Consider the following 16,829-nt stretch of genomic DNA (forward strand, 5'->3'; position numbering starts at 1 on the left):
TCAATGAAAAGCCATTTAATCAGAGAATTCTGACTAGCTTTTTTCAATATCTTAGATTTCTCCCAGTTATTGTAAATTCCGGGGCATAGATTAAAAAGTAGCATTTTACTCTAAAGTTGTGGTTTTTAACCATTTTCAATTTACATTCTCTAAATATTTTTGGTAGAATTTTTTTAACTAAAGTTTAAGCTTAGACATTTCACTTCGGTAGATGGCTCTGAAGTGAAACCTACTGACAGTAGAAAGTAGTTAATTATTGTTTATTTGAGGAAACCAGACAGTTAAAATAGTACGTCAATTCTAATGAGACAGTATAGATTTCATTTTGTCAGCAAGGAAGTTAAAGTGCAGTGGATTAAATGAATGTTTCTAGAGATCTCTGCTGACATCTAGTTTCTGTCAATATTTCATTTTCACTGATATGAAAGCTGAAAACTCTGAATTGTGAATGGCATCAAGACTGTAGTTGTGTTATCTGCCTGGGTACAATAATTTTAAACAGAATTGGATGTGAGGTTCTTGTTTGAAGTTAAGCTTGGTTCTTTAATTGCTGAATAATTTTTCTTTGTCTGCTAGACTTAAAATAGAATCATGGTCTTCTGAAGAGGAGTTTTAAATGGTGCCCTTTCTCATTTCAGTCAAATACTGGCAAAATTGTCATTTAGTGATTAAGAAAAGTTCTATTTTGCATTGCTGAATATAGTGGGTTTTAAAAAAAAAAATGGCTTTTTTATAGCCTTCACACGTCAGTATGAAAGCATAAACTCAAGGTTTTTCTGCCCATTGCATTACATGGAGCTGAAAATACATGTGAGGTCATTGGTCAAACTTTGAGAAAGTTAACTATTTTCACGGTAGTTTATAAAAACCATGAAGAATTTTTTTTTTTTTCTATTGGTAAAATTTTAAGTCACTTCTTTTTTTTCAGCACTGCTGAGCCAAATAGTTGTTGAATACTTTTCCCTATGTTTCTGCTTGAGTTTAGACTTCATATTTCTTGTCTTATTCCACAAAGCCATTGTCAGGTACATAATCACAGAAATGCTGTTTGAAGAGGATCTCTGCACCATCCTCCCACCCAAAGCATGGTTATGGCCAACACTACATCAGGGCAGCTTGAGCTCTGTCTAGGCGAGTTTTGAAAACCTCCAGGGATGGGGGTCCCACAGCCTCTCAGGACAACCTGTTCTAGTGCTGCACTGCCCTCCTAGTGAAAAAACTTCTCCTAATGTCCAACCTGAACCTCCCAATGTGGCATTATAGTACCTTTTTTGGATTTGCGACTACCAGGAAGAATTTGGCTCTGTAATTTTTTCAGGTAATTTTTAGATTAGGTAGCTAGTTTCAGGCAGGTGTTAGGTCACTCCTTAGTCCATTCCTCTTCACTGGATTGAACAAACCCAGCTCCAGTATTCCCACCTTGCAGATTACATGCTCTACGACCCTGACCATTTTTTTTTGTTGTTGTTGACAAACTGGACAAGTCCAGTTTGTCAACATCCCTGATGAACTGTCGGACCCCAGTCTGGACACAATATTCCAGGTGCAGCCTTGCCAGTGCCAACTAAAGAGGAAAAATAACTTCCCTTTATCTGTTGCTCTTACTCTTGCTAACGTAGCCCATATGTAATTTGTCCAATTTGTGATGAGAACACACACACCACTGGCTCACAGCCTGGTTTCCACCCTGTTTTCCAGGGTTTCTTATCAGCAGAGCTGACTGATGTTCAGCCAGTTGTTTCCTAACCTCTACCAACACATGGGGTTATATGTATGAGTAGTGTCCATTCAGAAGAGAAGCGGGTGTACTTGGTGACAGGTTAGCTAGCACTACTGTAAAAGTAGAAAGCATTAAGTGTTTAATGCAGTACAGGGAAGAACATTGTATGTTACCAGATAGTCATTGCCACCAGGCAGAAAAATCGTTGAATGAATGGACTTGGCAGAACTGAAAGCGAACAAACCCCTTTTGAAGCCTGGATTCCAGCCACATCCGTGCTCTGTGCCTGGGAACAGGAAATGAGGCACGGGCTACAATCAGTAATAAAACTTTGAGAGAAGTGTAGCCAGGAAATGAGAAGTGGCTGCTACACTTACATCTGGCCTCAACATCCTGGATACTTGCTTAACAGTCGCCCTCCTAATGGAAGATTTTAAGCAGCTTTGGAAATTTCAGAAACATTTAAGTGAACTTTTGGAAGGCAGGAATCGCTTTGGAACTCCTTGTCAGTACTAAGGATTTTTTTGGGGGTAAAATGCTGAAAGTTTTGTGGGCATTTCTGGAGGACAGGAGAAAATAAAAACTTCTGCACAATAATAAGAGACATCAGACTACTGAGCTTGCTTTTCTTACTTGCCTTTGGCAGCAGCTCATGGATCATGAGAGACCCACGGATTGCTGCTCTTTGATTGGTACTGAATTTCCCATTTCCAGAGAGGTGTGGGGAACAAAGAATAAGCAGAATTAAATAACTCCATTCCAGAACAAAGCAAGTATACCAATAGAAACTATTTCTTGACCTTGACAGAGCAATCCAAGCTCTTACAAACAGTTGCTTTTGACACTGAGAAGTCCTCTATGCACCTGTCTTGGATATGATGTTTTACAGTACAAAAATTCTTGATTAGTCATATAAGTCTCATGAACTTCACCACTGTAACTTCCAGCAGATATGAATGTGATTCAGGGAACTCATTCTCACAAGAGATGAAAATGAGCAGAACTTAAATATCAATTTTCCAGCCTAACTTTTCATTATCATTAGGTCTTTGCATAAACTCATAACAACTTCTCCTTTTCCTCTAAAATTTATAGCAGTTATTAGAGTGGATACTCGTATTTTTTGAAACAATGTGGAAAAGGAGAGAGATTTTGCATCGGTACAGATTATATATGTGCTAATAGCATGTGCTATTGAAGCCATTGTTAAAATACACATATACAAGGGTTATAGATATGCATGACTGAGTTTTCTACTTAAATATTCTGTTACTGTATGCTTTGATGTAATTATCTGGGCTTACAACCAAAAAAACCCTATCATGCCTAAGAATAAGATTTGTATTATGGATAAGCATTTTGGCCTAAAATGCAGCTCATCTGCAGAGCCTGTTTTTTCAGTCTCACAGCATGGATCTTGGCCACTTGCATTAACAGAGTAACTCACTGGAGTATAGGGACTGGAAATTGTAGTCTTGGGATACCTGAGGTACCAGCTCCAGGCTCTGAAGTTTGCCTTGGTACAGGTTACTTTCAGTTCCCTGGTAACTGAACTCCTGAGCCCTCTCAGGCAGCAATGTTCTGAGTATAGACACGAGTGCAGACAACTTGAACAAAACGGAGTTTTATTTGCATTGCGTTTCCTGAAAAATGCGTTACACAATTTTTACTGAATGTGTTTCAAATACTGTGCTATTCTAAACACCTAATTATTGCTGCATGTTATTATTTTAGTTTTTGGCTTAAACCCTTGCAGACTAGATGATAAAAAAATAATTATTAATCTATAAAATAGATCAGAAAGTTTTTTTAATGGACTTCCTAAAATGAATACTTTGTATTTTGTTTCAAGTATGCATATTCATCTCACGTGGTTCTGCTCAGTAAGTAGAACCCATATTGTGTGTAACTGATTATTTAATAGATTTTTGTCTTCTGTGTTTAATTTTTTCTGACAACTATCGATACATGTAATATTTTTCTTGGAACAGAAAAAGATGTAATAACAAACTATTTTGGCAGATGATAAGTTGTTTGCTGCTAGAACAAGGATTTTAGAAAACTTCTCTGTATAACCTTGAAAAGTTTATACCTTGATGCAAAAGTTGTGACCTTTACATAGATTCTTGTGCCCAAGAGGAAACAAAAGTGAAATTATTTCAGTACATGAGGCTTAAGAATTGGCAAAAGGCTTGTGCTCTTTATGCATCAGTGAGACCGGTAAGCAAATAATCATACAAAGGCTGTAGATTATAAGGAAGCCGCAAAACTGAGTGTAACCTAAAATAAACTTGAAGTTCAGCATAGATAATATGCTTTAAATGAAGAACGCAATGTTTGGCAAAATTAAAAGGCAAGCAAGGTCTCAGAGATTACATGTGTTATTGATGGAAACGGGCCAGACTACCAACTACCAATTATATACTGTCGTCAGGGTAAAATGTTGAAATGTGCCAGGTTTCCAGATTTCCAAATTTTGTTCTCCACTTAGTTCAGCTCTTTCTTATTAGTAACTCGTGCCCTGCCCCATTCAACAAGGAACAGTCAACAGTGAACTCTTTTTGAACCAGTGAGAAGGCAGACAGAGGAAGCCACTTACCCCTGAGCCCACAAATGCCTGTTAGGGCAATGACGATCCTCACGTCCTTCCCGTGGAGGCCAGACATGACCCCTCTCACCGCTCTGCGGCAGGCCAGAAGGCTTATTACGCATGTCGGGGAGAAGGGCTGAAAGTGAGAGAAAAACATGCAACTGCTATGTCCTGAGGACAGCATGTGGACTCAGAATTGAACTCAAGTGACAAGAGCAGGTAGATGAGGAAAATGACACATAAGCAACATGAAGTAACCCTGCTTTGCCTCTTTCTGGAAAAGGGTCAGTGGCAGTAGAGAGCTGGAGGCAGCATTTCGGAACACAGGAGAAGAGGCATGCCTCCAGCCTCCTGTCTTGCCTGAGGGAGAGAGGGAGCTGCCTGTTTGTTCCTACAACTCCTCTATGGTATAATGCAAAGCACATTCTTAGGGGAGTTTTCCTGAAAAAACAAAGCAAATCCCAACAACTCTTGCCATATGTGTGAATTTCCATGGTAAATAATTGTTTGAGATAATTATTAACTGACTCAGTGTAATATTTGTTTTGGTAAGAGCCTCTGACACTTCTGATGAAATAAATTTGCAGCATTAATTTATATCTGAACTATATAAAGGATATATTTCTGCATTAAGGAAGTTGGTCTCCTGGATTTAGTTTTTTTCCAGGAGGTTAGTCTTTGTTCTGTCTTAGGCTTCATGTGTGTTTTTTTAATAACCTCATCTCAAGAATCTCTGGAAGGATAATTCTAAGGAAAAGTAAATCTCTTGCACTTTTAATTTTTTGGCTTAGTATGCCATTTTAATGTTTCATAGAAAATGCTTCATTTTGGGGGTGTTGCTTGTGTCTGTTCAGGGAGCTAAAAAACCTGCTTAAATTAGATTAATAATTTTTAGATTGCTAAAATTTACAGTCTCTATTAGCAAAATTAAGTGAGTTGAATTCCATGCTAAGAATTTAATGATCACTTTTCAAACCCCTTAAAATCACAAGGATAAAAACAAAAGAGACGTCAAAGTTCTTTTTGTTTTCTCTTTGTATTTGAATCTCTTACAATATGCTATGTCACATTTTCCAGCTTTTTTCAGCAACTACAGGAGCTAAAAAGTTATAACTTTTTACAATGAAAATTAAATTTCCCATGACATAATTTACCTTTGGAAATAGGGGCTTTGAGAAAAAACTGCCATTATAGAATGTGAAACGAGTCTGTAACTTCGGTCGTAGCGAGACAGTTTTAACTATCATATATGGAGATTTGATTATTGTGGGCTCAGAAATATGAATGAAGTAGCATGCCTGAAAGAATCATTGCAGTTCTGTATGCACATCGCAGCTGACTATGAATGTGCTCCTAGTCCACTGGAGATGGAAGGTAAAATATGTGTGTGTATCTTAAACTACTGTCCCTGGATTTTACACCTAGGGTAGTCTTCTACCTTACATTTGGCATGAGATGGCAGTACCTATATAGTGATATGAATGGCTTAAATGATTTATAATAACTTGTTAAGCTGAGGTAACTTATTATAGGATTGCACCCAGTGCTTGAAAAGTGATTGAAAAAGCATTTTAGAATCATTATTCTGTGCAGTATTGTTGGATAAATGAAGATAAGCTATAACAAGAACAAGAAGATATTTGCATCTGTCTGGTGGAGTTAGGTAAAAAGACACTTGGAAGAATAAATTAGATTTTTTTTTTGTTTTACGCTATTAACCAGTTTATTGTCTAATGCCATGGGCTCTTGGATCACTCAGCCCATGTTTCCTACTGTTGTATTTGCAGCTAACAGCTGGTTGCATCCTAAAGCAAAGTTACTTCTCTTTGTAGCAGCTGGACTGTGTACTGCATGTTATCAGTGTTGGGCCTCCTCCTAGAGTTTAGTTATAGTGAAAAAGAAGTAATTCTTGAATGTTACACTTCTGCAGCATTATAAATTAAATGTATTTACTTTACTACAGTATTTTCCTCTGATTTGTGTTTTGAAATTGATTGCAATTTAGTGATTGCAAAGTATTGGTGGGCTTAAATAAAACAACTGTTAATGATCTCTTCTCTTCTGCAGAAAATTACATCAGCAGTTTGAAATGTATAAGGAGCAAGTGAAGAAGATGGGTGAAGAATCACAGCAGCAGCAGGAGCAGAAGGGTGATGCCCCAACCTGTGGCATCTGCCACAAAACAAAATTTGCTGATGGCTGTGGCCATAACTGTTCATATTGCCAAACTAAATTCTGCGCGCGCTGTGGAGGAAGAGTGTCTTTACGGTCAAATAAGGTATGGAGTTAAGAAAGTTTAGTAACAAGCTTCTCCTAAACTCAGTATCTCTTATTCATTGCTTATGCATCCAAATCACATAGCTACTGAAATGGATTTCCCTTAAGGAAGTAATCATATCTGCTTTAGGGGCTTTTAAGACATCTGTCCTCATTTCAAATAATTGCCATTTGCAGATGGATTTGTGACGATGGCTTTTAAGTTAATACCTGCCACATTTCTACTAACAGACTGATGAAAGTACAATTCTTTGATTGGAGGACTGAGTCTCTGTATTGGTGGCAGGGAGGTGTGTCTAGTGATCTAGTGATGCTTATATTGAGACACCAATTACTACAAGTTGGAGCAAGGATTTGTTTCTTTTCTGCCTGCACAGGCGCTTCTATACAAGATTATTGTAAAATTAGTGCTAGAACAATATATACAATATATTATGGAGCTTTTGAATATTTATTATCTACTATACATATGCATAGATATTATGTATATGTACATATAAATATGCATACAAACATCAGAATATTTTTAGGAAAAAATTAAATTCACTAACAATATAGAATTACAGCTAGTATACTGGTGTTTATTGTATAACAACCAGTAAAACAGCAATCTTAATTTTTAAAAAGTTGGATCACAGAGTAAAAAATCCAGCAAAACTGAGGTAATCACAGAAAACAGTTCTGAGATCAGTTTATTCAACATTTTAGATAAAATGTTCACATCTGATACACATCTTTCTCACATTCTGAAAGATACTTGTAGAATATTCATGACAATACCAAAGACATCTTATGCTAGTCTTTTGTGGAAACACATCTTTTGTAAACCAATACGATAATTTAATAATTTAATATTTATTAATATAATCATTTTCCAGTATAATTTATTTCCATAAATCTATTTTTTCTGTAATATGTTCATTGCAAATACCATGCAATCTGCAAATATTATCTTAATTTTTTGGAAGGTAGGAGACAATGGTATAAATTTATGTATTTCTTTGTCCAAGATTGAAAGGTAGGCTTAAATAATGGACTCAAGTTTTTGATTGACAAAGTGTAAAATAATCTGCCATTTCCTGATGATTAAAGTAACTGAGAATATGTGTAAATCTCTCAAACTGCCTTGGATTTTGTTAAGGTAATTTTAAAATTTTGTCTTCAGTAAGCTCACATATTTTTATTGGTTTTTTTTATAGCTAACTAAATCATGTTGCCGGTAATAAGAGATATAATAATTTCTGTATTAATTTCATCTGATTATAAAAGGCAATCAGGACAGATATTTGAGTCCGTATGTCTACATACTTAGAAACATAGAAAAAGTGCATTGGGAGGGAGGCTTCATCTCCTAATGAAACATTCTGATACATCGTTTAGACTGTCCTCGGGATAGATCATGTGAACGTGGCAGATATTTGTCTGACTTCTCTTGACAGATTTCCAATGAGATTCTCCCACACCCTCTTAGGTCATTTGTTCCACTGCTTCACCATCCTCGCCATAGAAGGCTTTTCTTACAGTCTAACCTAAATCTGTCTTTCTGTAAGCTGACTTCTCCATTCAGCATTATGAGTCTGTTCTGCAACTCTTCTCAGCTGGCTTTTTTTCTACTGCTCTGTTGACTTAGTGCGATAAATAAGCTTTTCTGTCTCTCTTTCATTTCTGTTCTAGATAATTTATGAATATGCTGGACAGAGCATCTCTAGACAGATCCCCTTTGAGGCTTCACTGGTGATACCTCTCCCTTAAAAAAACCCTGACCATTTATTCCTGTTCTTTTCTTCTTGTCTTTTCATCAATTAATTTTTCTCATGGATGAATTTATTCCTATTCCATGTATATATTGTTCTAGCACTAATTTTACAATAATCTTGTATAGAAGCGCCTGTGCAGGCAGCTGCGATTTTTTCAATGCCTGGAAACACAACTCAGCAGTATGAATAAATCCCGTTCACTCACTTTCTCTGTGACTCCTTGAAGGAATTCCAATACATGTAACAGACACGAATTCCCTTTACCAAAACCATTCTGACTTTTCCACGTTTTATCATAATTTATTCATAGGCTTGCTAATTTTATTCTCTATTTTGGTTTCTACAGATCTGTCCAATGTGGATGTCAGACTCACGTGTCTGTTATTCAGTTGATCTAACATTGAAATTCCTTAAAAATGAATAAAATGGCATCATATTTGCCACCTTTTATTCTTCTTGTTAATGAAAGACTGTATTACAGTTAATAGTTATATATTTTAGACTTGAGATGTTTTATGCTGAGTATCATCTGATTTTAAAAATTTGTTACTGGTTTTTTTGTTGACTCACTTTATAACTTCTCTTTCTGAGATATCAGTTCGAAGTATATCCTCCAGTTCATTCTGCATAAAATAATATTCTAGAGTAAGTACCTCTTTAATAACCGTGAACATGAATACCAAAGATTTAATTCAGACAGGCTGTGGCAGTCTCCTATTAATGATCTCTTTTATGCCTATACACATTATTCCATGAAAATTATTTTTGGTCTACCGGAATTTACCAGAATTCATTCTTTTCCATTTTCCTTAATGGATACAACTTCAACTTCTTGAAGGATGACTTCTAATAACTTCCTGTTTGAACTTCGCTAGATTTTCTTTGGTCTTTGTAGACATTTTTTGACAGGTTATATATGTCTGCTTTGGACCTTATATAAGGTGATTCTTAAACTGTCTGAAATGTTCTTTGATGGAGCTGTTTGATCTGTTCGTGATCTTTTTCATAATATCAAGTTTCAAGCCAAATTCATGCCATTTACATCAGATTCTACTGCTAAATAGTTTAGTACAGACCAGTGTTAGCGGCATGCATCTCAGAAGATGTAGAATCGCAAAGAACACTTCGCTTTCAAAGGTCACAAGGAGGACTACTGCTTCCAAGGTTCATGGTCATGAGAAGGAGCAGAGCATGGAAATGTTTGACTGTTGTCAGAGCATTAGATTAGGATTCTCAGAATGATTGGATGATTTATTCCTTTTTCGGTTTAGTTACAGTGCCTGAAATAAAGGCATTAAAATTCAGTTCAGGTTGTACAAAAATTATCATTATGTGGGGGTTCCTTCTAGATCAAACAAATAAAACTAATAATGGTGGTCCTGCTGCTTCTGTACTGCTTATTATCTTAGTGAATGGAGTATTCAGCCAGGATGGAGGCTTAAATTTAATGGGAGTAAGGGACCTTGAACTGTCATCTTTTATGTTTATGAACAATTTCAGATTGATTAAAACTGAAATAATAAATCACGACAGCAAGCAGTAATTGTTCTTAGTAATATAGTAATATACAAAATATACTACTGTTCTTTTTTTAATTATATACTCATTTATATAGGGAAATGCACACTGAATGAGGCAGTAGACAGCAGAATGAGGTTTATGCAGCTGAAAAATTTACATGCTAAAATATTGGACAAATACAGCTTCCAGATAGATGCAACTTTGTGTGCAGTGAATATAAATTTGAGCAACTCAGAATGCCAGTTCAGTAACCCAACATTTCACTTGTTGGAAGAAAACAATACTTGTCTGAAAACCCAATTTGATGTGTGCTGAATACCTTCTTTCAGGGTGTTTGGCAACCTGCTATCACTTGCAGCCACTGAAACATCCTTCTCTCTGTCTTTGAACATCAAAAGTAAGAGATTTTCAGTTGTTTTATAGGACCCAGCAACTGCGTGCAAAACACATAAGTAGGGAACTTCTCTCAGCTCCCTCTGGTTCTGTGAAAGCTTTGCATTCTGATTATTTCTCTGGGGCTATGTTTGATTTTCAGAAAACCATCAAGTTCTCTTTGTTGAATGCTTCTAACTGCAGGACTTGCAGTGTGACCGTCCGTATGGAGTCACAAACCAACATTTTAGCATGCTTGTGCTAATGCGCAATCCATTTCATTCTGTTGACAAATGGCAAGCACTGAAGAATTAGTCTGTCACAATCAGGATTCTTAAGTCACTAGGATTTGGGATAAACTCAATGATTTCCTATTGCGTACAAATAAGTTGGCCCTTAGGAGACATGGTTTGATTCTGCATTTCTCTAGAAAACACGTGACATTACAAACTTGAGGAAAAGATTTCTCTGAACCAAGTGCGGTTTGGGGTTTTTTTTTTCCTTTTTTTCTTTTCCGTTTAGTCCATGTAACACCTGTAAAATATGATAACCTACAACTGTATTCATCTTTCTGGAGGATCTCAGTACAAGTATCTCTAAAAGAAAGGAAGGTCAGCTGCTAAATTATTCCAAAGTCAATCCCTTATTTAGAAGTTGTAAATTCACAACCAGAGGCTGTAAAAGTTATCCTTCTAATAAGGATGAATTTCACATCTCAGTCTCTCCATGAATAGAATAATTTGTATTATCAAATATATTAAAGACTTCCAATCTGAAATCTGGTTCTGATTATATAAGAACAATGTTAATGCCATAGTGAACATCTATGATTATTAAGACATCTCTAAGCAATGATCAGCTCCATTTTATTTGAGGTGAACAGCCTCTTTATTCTTTCGAAAGTTATACCCAAACTTACCAGGGCTATGGTTCACCTAGTAGTCATCATGGTCCTTAGTACCATTCCCCACTCCTTCCCCAAACGGGGTTTGGCTGCCTGTGCTCACGGGCAGCTCTGATGTGGTGTAGCTGTAACCTGGGATCAGCCTTAGGGAGAGAGCTGCGTGAGAAGGGACTGCAATGAGCCCTCTTGGGACCTCCAGCCCCTCACCTGGGAGCTGCTTTTCAGCTCGGGCACTCAGCCTTGGTCCCTGCGTGAGCCATGCCGCTGCCTGTCCAGGTCCCTCGCTGACCCGAATCTGTAGGCTTGGCTTCCCAGCTGGCCTCAGCTCTGCCTCATCACCATGGACCTGCTGGGGACCTGGATTCTTTGCTGACCCTAGTTACAGTCCTGAGCCCTACCCTGCTCCCCTTGCACGCGTGCTGTGGGACACAGTCCTGCAGGTGGGGGCATGGCCTGCCTCATGTCACCCTTTGTACCCTGCTCCTGGCCCTGGCCAAGCTGCTGACCCTGCTTGTGCCTGGACAGTATAGAAGTGGCACGCTGCCCCAGCAAAACACTTCTTCAAACTGCTGCATTTAATACTAAGAGTAAAAACCTTGCCACAACTATCATTTTGAACCAGGAGATGTTGCTCCTTTCCAGCCTGTAAACTTTTCTTGCAAACTGATGCCTAGCAGAACTGATATTCAGAATCTGCATTTCTGTATTGACACCTCGGTTTCTTTTGATTCTTCAAAAGAACCCTGTGATTTTAAAACAAACTATGTGGATATGATCATTCCCTTCAAATGACAACTGCACAAACTATTTCTGTTATTAATTTTATTTATTTGAAACTATTTTCACATGGTAGTTGTTTTGAATCTCATTAAACAGCAGATGATGGTCTCAATTTCAACAGAGGCTAGGCATGTTTGAACTCTTCACTCTGTTTCAAAGCTTTCAAAAACCTTGGAGGTTATTATGATCTTGACACAATGAAGAACTGACAATTTTAGACAAACTGATAATTTCAGGCACTTAAGGTGAAAAAATACCATCTTGAAGAGTGGCTTTGGCTCATGCAGTCAGATGCCAGATTGACCTTCTAACAGATTTTTTTTTAAAAGGATACAGTGTAGATATTGACTCATTCTAGATTTATTTTGAGTATGGGATGGAATTCCAGTCATTTCGCTAACGTTTCTGTGTGTCTGAATATTCATGGAGTTAAGGCTTTTCCCCATAAAACCGATATTAAAATATACTTGCATTTTCATGTGGAACAGAACAAATACCACCAAAGTCTGACTGATTTGTTGCTTTTTTTAGCATCAGTTCTTTGAGAACTGGATTGAACAATTTCTTAAATGTCTTTGCTATTGAAATGACTGACTAGACTGTCTCTCATATGGTCAGTCATGTCACTACTTGCATTGTACTGCTGTGAACTCAAGAATGTTTGACAGCAATGTGGGGGAGGCAGCTGAGAGGCTGGAGGTAGTCTTAGGTGTTTAGTAAAGTGTGATGACTTGTCTTGAACTTCGCATATCTTTATATTTCATAGCCTGTTTCTGAAAAGAGACTCTTCGTCCTGGAGGTTATTCAACATAGGTAGATTGTGTGAACCAAATCTTGGTTACTGTTATGATCACAGTGTGAATGACAGGATTTGGAGTCTTAACTGCCCTTTCAAAGCCACCAATTTCTGGGATTACTGCTTTGTGTTGGAAAGCTTACGCTTATATGGTGAAATGTTTAAGACTTCACATTATGCCACTAATTTCTGAGAAAAACCTTTCACCTTTTTATATATAGTTTATAAATACAATATATTATTTTAATTGTTGCCTAAGTGGTGCTTGTACTTGGGGATATCATTTGAGCTAACAGAGTGAGACTTCTCTACTGATAATATCTTTGATACATGAGAATTACTGATTGGCCATGATTTTTACGAATATAGTCTGAGGTTTTAGGAAATGTGAGTTGGTATGTCCTCCTTGCTTACAACTTAGGATGTGTTTTAGCTTTTCTGTGATTAAAGTTAAGTTTGTTTTTTGGAAACTCTTGATTTGAACACAAATTAAGATTTGGCAAAATGAGACAGTGATGGAACGGAACAGTATTACCAGATCAATATTTATGAGCCAATAGTTTCTAACATTAGAACCTCATGGCACAAGAGTAGGTATTAGAAAAAACATCTCAAAACTCTTAAACTGTCCTTTCTAAAATATATATCAGTGTTGTAGTGAGAGTTTGTTTCTGTCTTTTAAATTTTTTATTTCTGAGTCATCTCTATTACTGGTTTGTATGTATACTCCATTATGTTGTCATCTGAATTTACTTTTTTTGTATGAATTTACATTTCTTCTTGTGTATGATGGTTTTACTCCTTTTAAGAGTTTTAAAAATCCTCGTATCTTAGGTGAAAACTACTGAGTGAAGAAAATAGATTAGAACATAATTCATAGTGTGAAGAGTTGCAGATTATCTGTGTGTTTGCAGAAGACTATTAGAATAATTAATAGGTAAAATTTTCCATACATAATTATCACTTACAATTTGGCTAGACTGGAATACTATGTTAGAAGAGCATAAAAGTAGTCAGAACAATGGATAAATTATATTAGTCATTATTTTTGGAATAGAGATAAAATTGGGAAAGAAATCCATATGCACGACAAAACAGAATGTTTAAATATATACAGGTGTATTTTATGTAGGAGAAAGTGAGTGAGGGAAAAGTATCATAGAATAATTGGGTTGGAAAGGACCTCTGGAGGTCATCTCATCCAACTTCTTGCTCAAAGAATGTCGAATTACATGAGTTTTCAGAGGGCCTTGCCCAGTTGAGTTTTGAATCTTCAAGGATGGAGATTCAGCAACCACTCTGAGCAACCTGTTCCAGTGCTTGACAGCTCTCATGATTAAAAAACAGAAGAAAAGTTTCCTTATATCTAGTCTGAATTTCCCATGTTCCAACTTGTATTTGTTGCCTTTTGTACCATGCTTCAGCATGCATCTTTGAGGAGAATACTGCACATAATACTACTTGTTATCAAATGACCAAACTATGGGTCTTCTGTAGTGAAAATTATAAGGAAACAACACAACGCCTAAGCATTTTCTTGAAATATTATAGGCCTTATTTATAGTCTGTTTTAAATTTTCAGGGATAGTGGTGCAGTGCAGAATATGAAAAACAGAAGTTAAAACTGAAGACATTAAAAGTTATTAAGACATTAGGGATGGTGCTAGAAACAGGCAATCCTGCTCTAAAGAATAGTCAGCCTAGGCACGTAGAACAGTAAGCTAAGCTATATGATAAAAAAATCAAATAATAAAGATACTTTCCATGTCAAAATTTGTTTTCTTAAGGATATTGCCCCTTTTAAAATGTCGTATAAGTTTTAACCTCTTCTACTTAATATTTACATTTTTCATTCATTATCGATTGTTTTAAAGATGTTCCTATTTTCTAGTTTGAAATATCACTATGTCTGTTTCCCATTTTTTTGTGAAACCTTCTACCTTTACTTTTTTCTTCAGTTTAATGTATTTAAAATCTTTATCTTTGTCATGTGCTATTTTGCCTACTGTGTCTTGTTGGAGTTTATTTAATTTCCTCAAGTTCTTTTGTTTTAAAATTCTATTTTTAATTGCTGTCTGCATCCTTAAAGTGGGGACTATTCTGACTTAATTGCTCTTCTGTGCTGTTATTTACACCTTCCAGCATCTGCGAGATATTCACTGAGAAAGCAACCTAATCACAGGCATTTCCAATTTTAAAAATTTCTTAGCCTCTGTGCTAAAAATACCTGCGTATGGATTATGCTCCTCCTGCATAGTAGAGTATGTTTCTTCAGAGGTGAGGATGAGAAATTGAGGTACTAGATGTTTCCCTTCAGAATATCTGTGAGCACTGCTGCCACTCTTATTGCAGTGGGACAGGAAGCCCTGCTAGGAAAGTAGCAGAGCACCTGGTACTGTGCAGATAAATATGTCTCTGCACACAGAGCGATAGGGCTTAGAAGTCCCGTGATTTAGATAGCTTTCAATAATAATTGCTATTTGTATAACTGAGAAAGAATGCCACTAAAACCTGTAGCATCTTTGAAAATACTTTAATCTTTTACCACCATACATAGGATCATAGAATAAGTTGGGTCAGACAGGACCTGTGGAGGTTATCTAGACCAATCTCCTGCTCCAAGCAGGATTAACTTCAAAGTCAGACCAGTTTTTCAGGACCGTGTCCAACTGAGTTGTAAAAATCTCCAAGGATGGAGAATCCGTAACCTCTTTGGGCAACCTCATTCAGTGCTTAACCATTCTTGTGATTTTGCTTTTTTCTTTTATCCAATCCAACCCCTTTATTGCTGCATTGTATCCGTTAGCTGTGCATCTTCAAGAAAATTCTGTCTTTGTCTTCCCTGTAGCTCACCTTTAAGTATGAATGCAAGTAGCTCTCCTCTTCCCGCACCCTTCCTTACCCCAGCCTTCTTTTGGCTAAACAAGCCTCTCCCTCAGCTTCTCCTTGTATATTGTGTGCTTTAGTGTCCTGATTGTCTTGGTTGGCCTCTGTTGTATTCTCTCCTGGTTTTTTTGTATCTCCAGTATTGGGGGGAACCTAAAACTTCTACAAGAGCACAGGAGCACAAAGTTACATGTCATATAGGTATCCAAACAACAAAGCTATAAAATGAGTTCTCACCCTTTCTTGGTGAGCAGTTGTATTTCCAACACGGCTAAGCGCTTAATTGCATGCCTAGATTTAGTCTCTGTATTGGCATGTGAAATTAAGGTACCAGAAAAAAAAAATCATTCATCATTCACAAAAATGTGGAATAGTTTTGACTGAGAGCATTTTGAATATTTTTGTTTTCTAAAGTATTATTCCATTTACAATTTTAGAGTGCTAAAAAGACAATTCCTTCAAGGAGAATAATGATCAATGGGAATGTTTGTATTTAATATTTATGGGTATGAAAAAGAAAGTATAAATGATATAGATCTGACATGACATGCAGTAGACACTTGCAACAAACTCTCTCTCCTTATGCTTTAAAACTCTAGTATTTTAAAGATCTGTTGAGTGACTAACATGCAGTTATGCCATTATGCATACCCTGTATCTGGCTGTAGTAAACAAACATTCTTCATTTCACTGGGCTCTTTGCAAGTGCAAAGGGTTGATGCATGCTAATCATTTGCAATACTGGCGTCCAAGGCATGTAGAGCTAAATTCTGCATCCTTTTTATGAGATGCCCCATTTGTTTTATTGAAGTAGTTCAGACATGACTCCCAAATTATTTTAATGAAAATAATTTTCTTTGTGCAGTTCTTTTTGTACAAATATTTTCTTTGATATATAAAATTGTCTCAATTTCATCCATGAAAGGATTCAGAAAATAATTAAAATGACATATTTTTCACTAGATCTTCTTCACCGCTAGGGGAAATAAGAGAGACATATATTAATTCCTTTGATATTTGTTTGTTTATTTTACTAACAAATACTACTGCTTGCTTTCAAAATGAAAGTGACTCTTTCCTTCTTTGTCTTTTTTCTGTCCTTTCTTTCTTGCTTTCGTGGATATGAACTCCAGGAGGACAAAGTGGTTAGAGCCTTTTTTCTGTCTAAAGTTCTTTTCTTTTATGGGTAGACTTATTTCCTGGCCTACATTTGCTTTGATTTACAC

At 36.6% G+C, this 16,829-nt stretch overlaps 1 protein-coding gene across 1 annotated transcript in view; it reads left to right on the plus strand.

The window, feature by feature from the left end:
* The first annotated feature begins 6,380 nt into the window (after nt 1-6,380).
* Nucleotides 6,381-16,829, plus strand: part of RIMS2 (regulating synaptic membrane exocytosis 2) — a 409,515-nt gene continuing 399,066 nt past the window's right edge. The window contains exon 1 of the mRNA XM_009323095.1: nt 6,381-6,588. Within this exon, the coding sequence (XP_009321370.1) occupies nt 6,400-6,588 (189 nt within the window). The 5' untranslated portion in view covers nt 6,381-6,399. The remainder of the gene's footprint in view (nt 6,589-16,829) is intronic.

The sequence above is a fragment of the Pygoscelis adeliae genome, unplaced genomic scaffold (assembly GCF_000699105.1).
Source record: "Pygoscelis adeliae isolate BGI_AS28 unplaced genomic scaffold, ASM69910v1 Scaffold174, whole genome shotgun sequence".
Taxonomy (NCBI): domain Eukaryota; kingdom Metazoa; phylum Chordata; class Aves; order Sphenisciformes; family Spheniscidae; genus Pygoscelis; species Pygoscelis adeliae.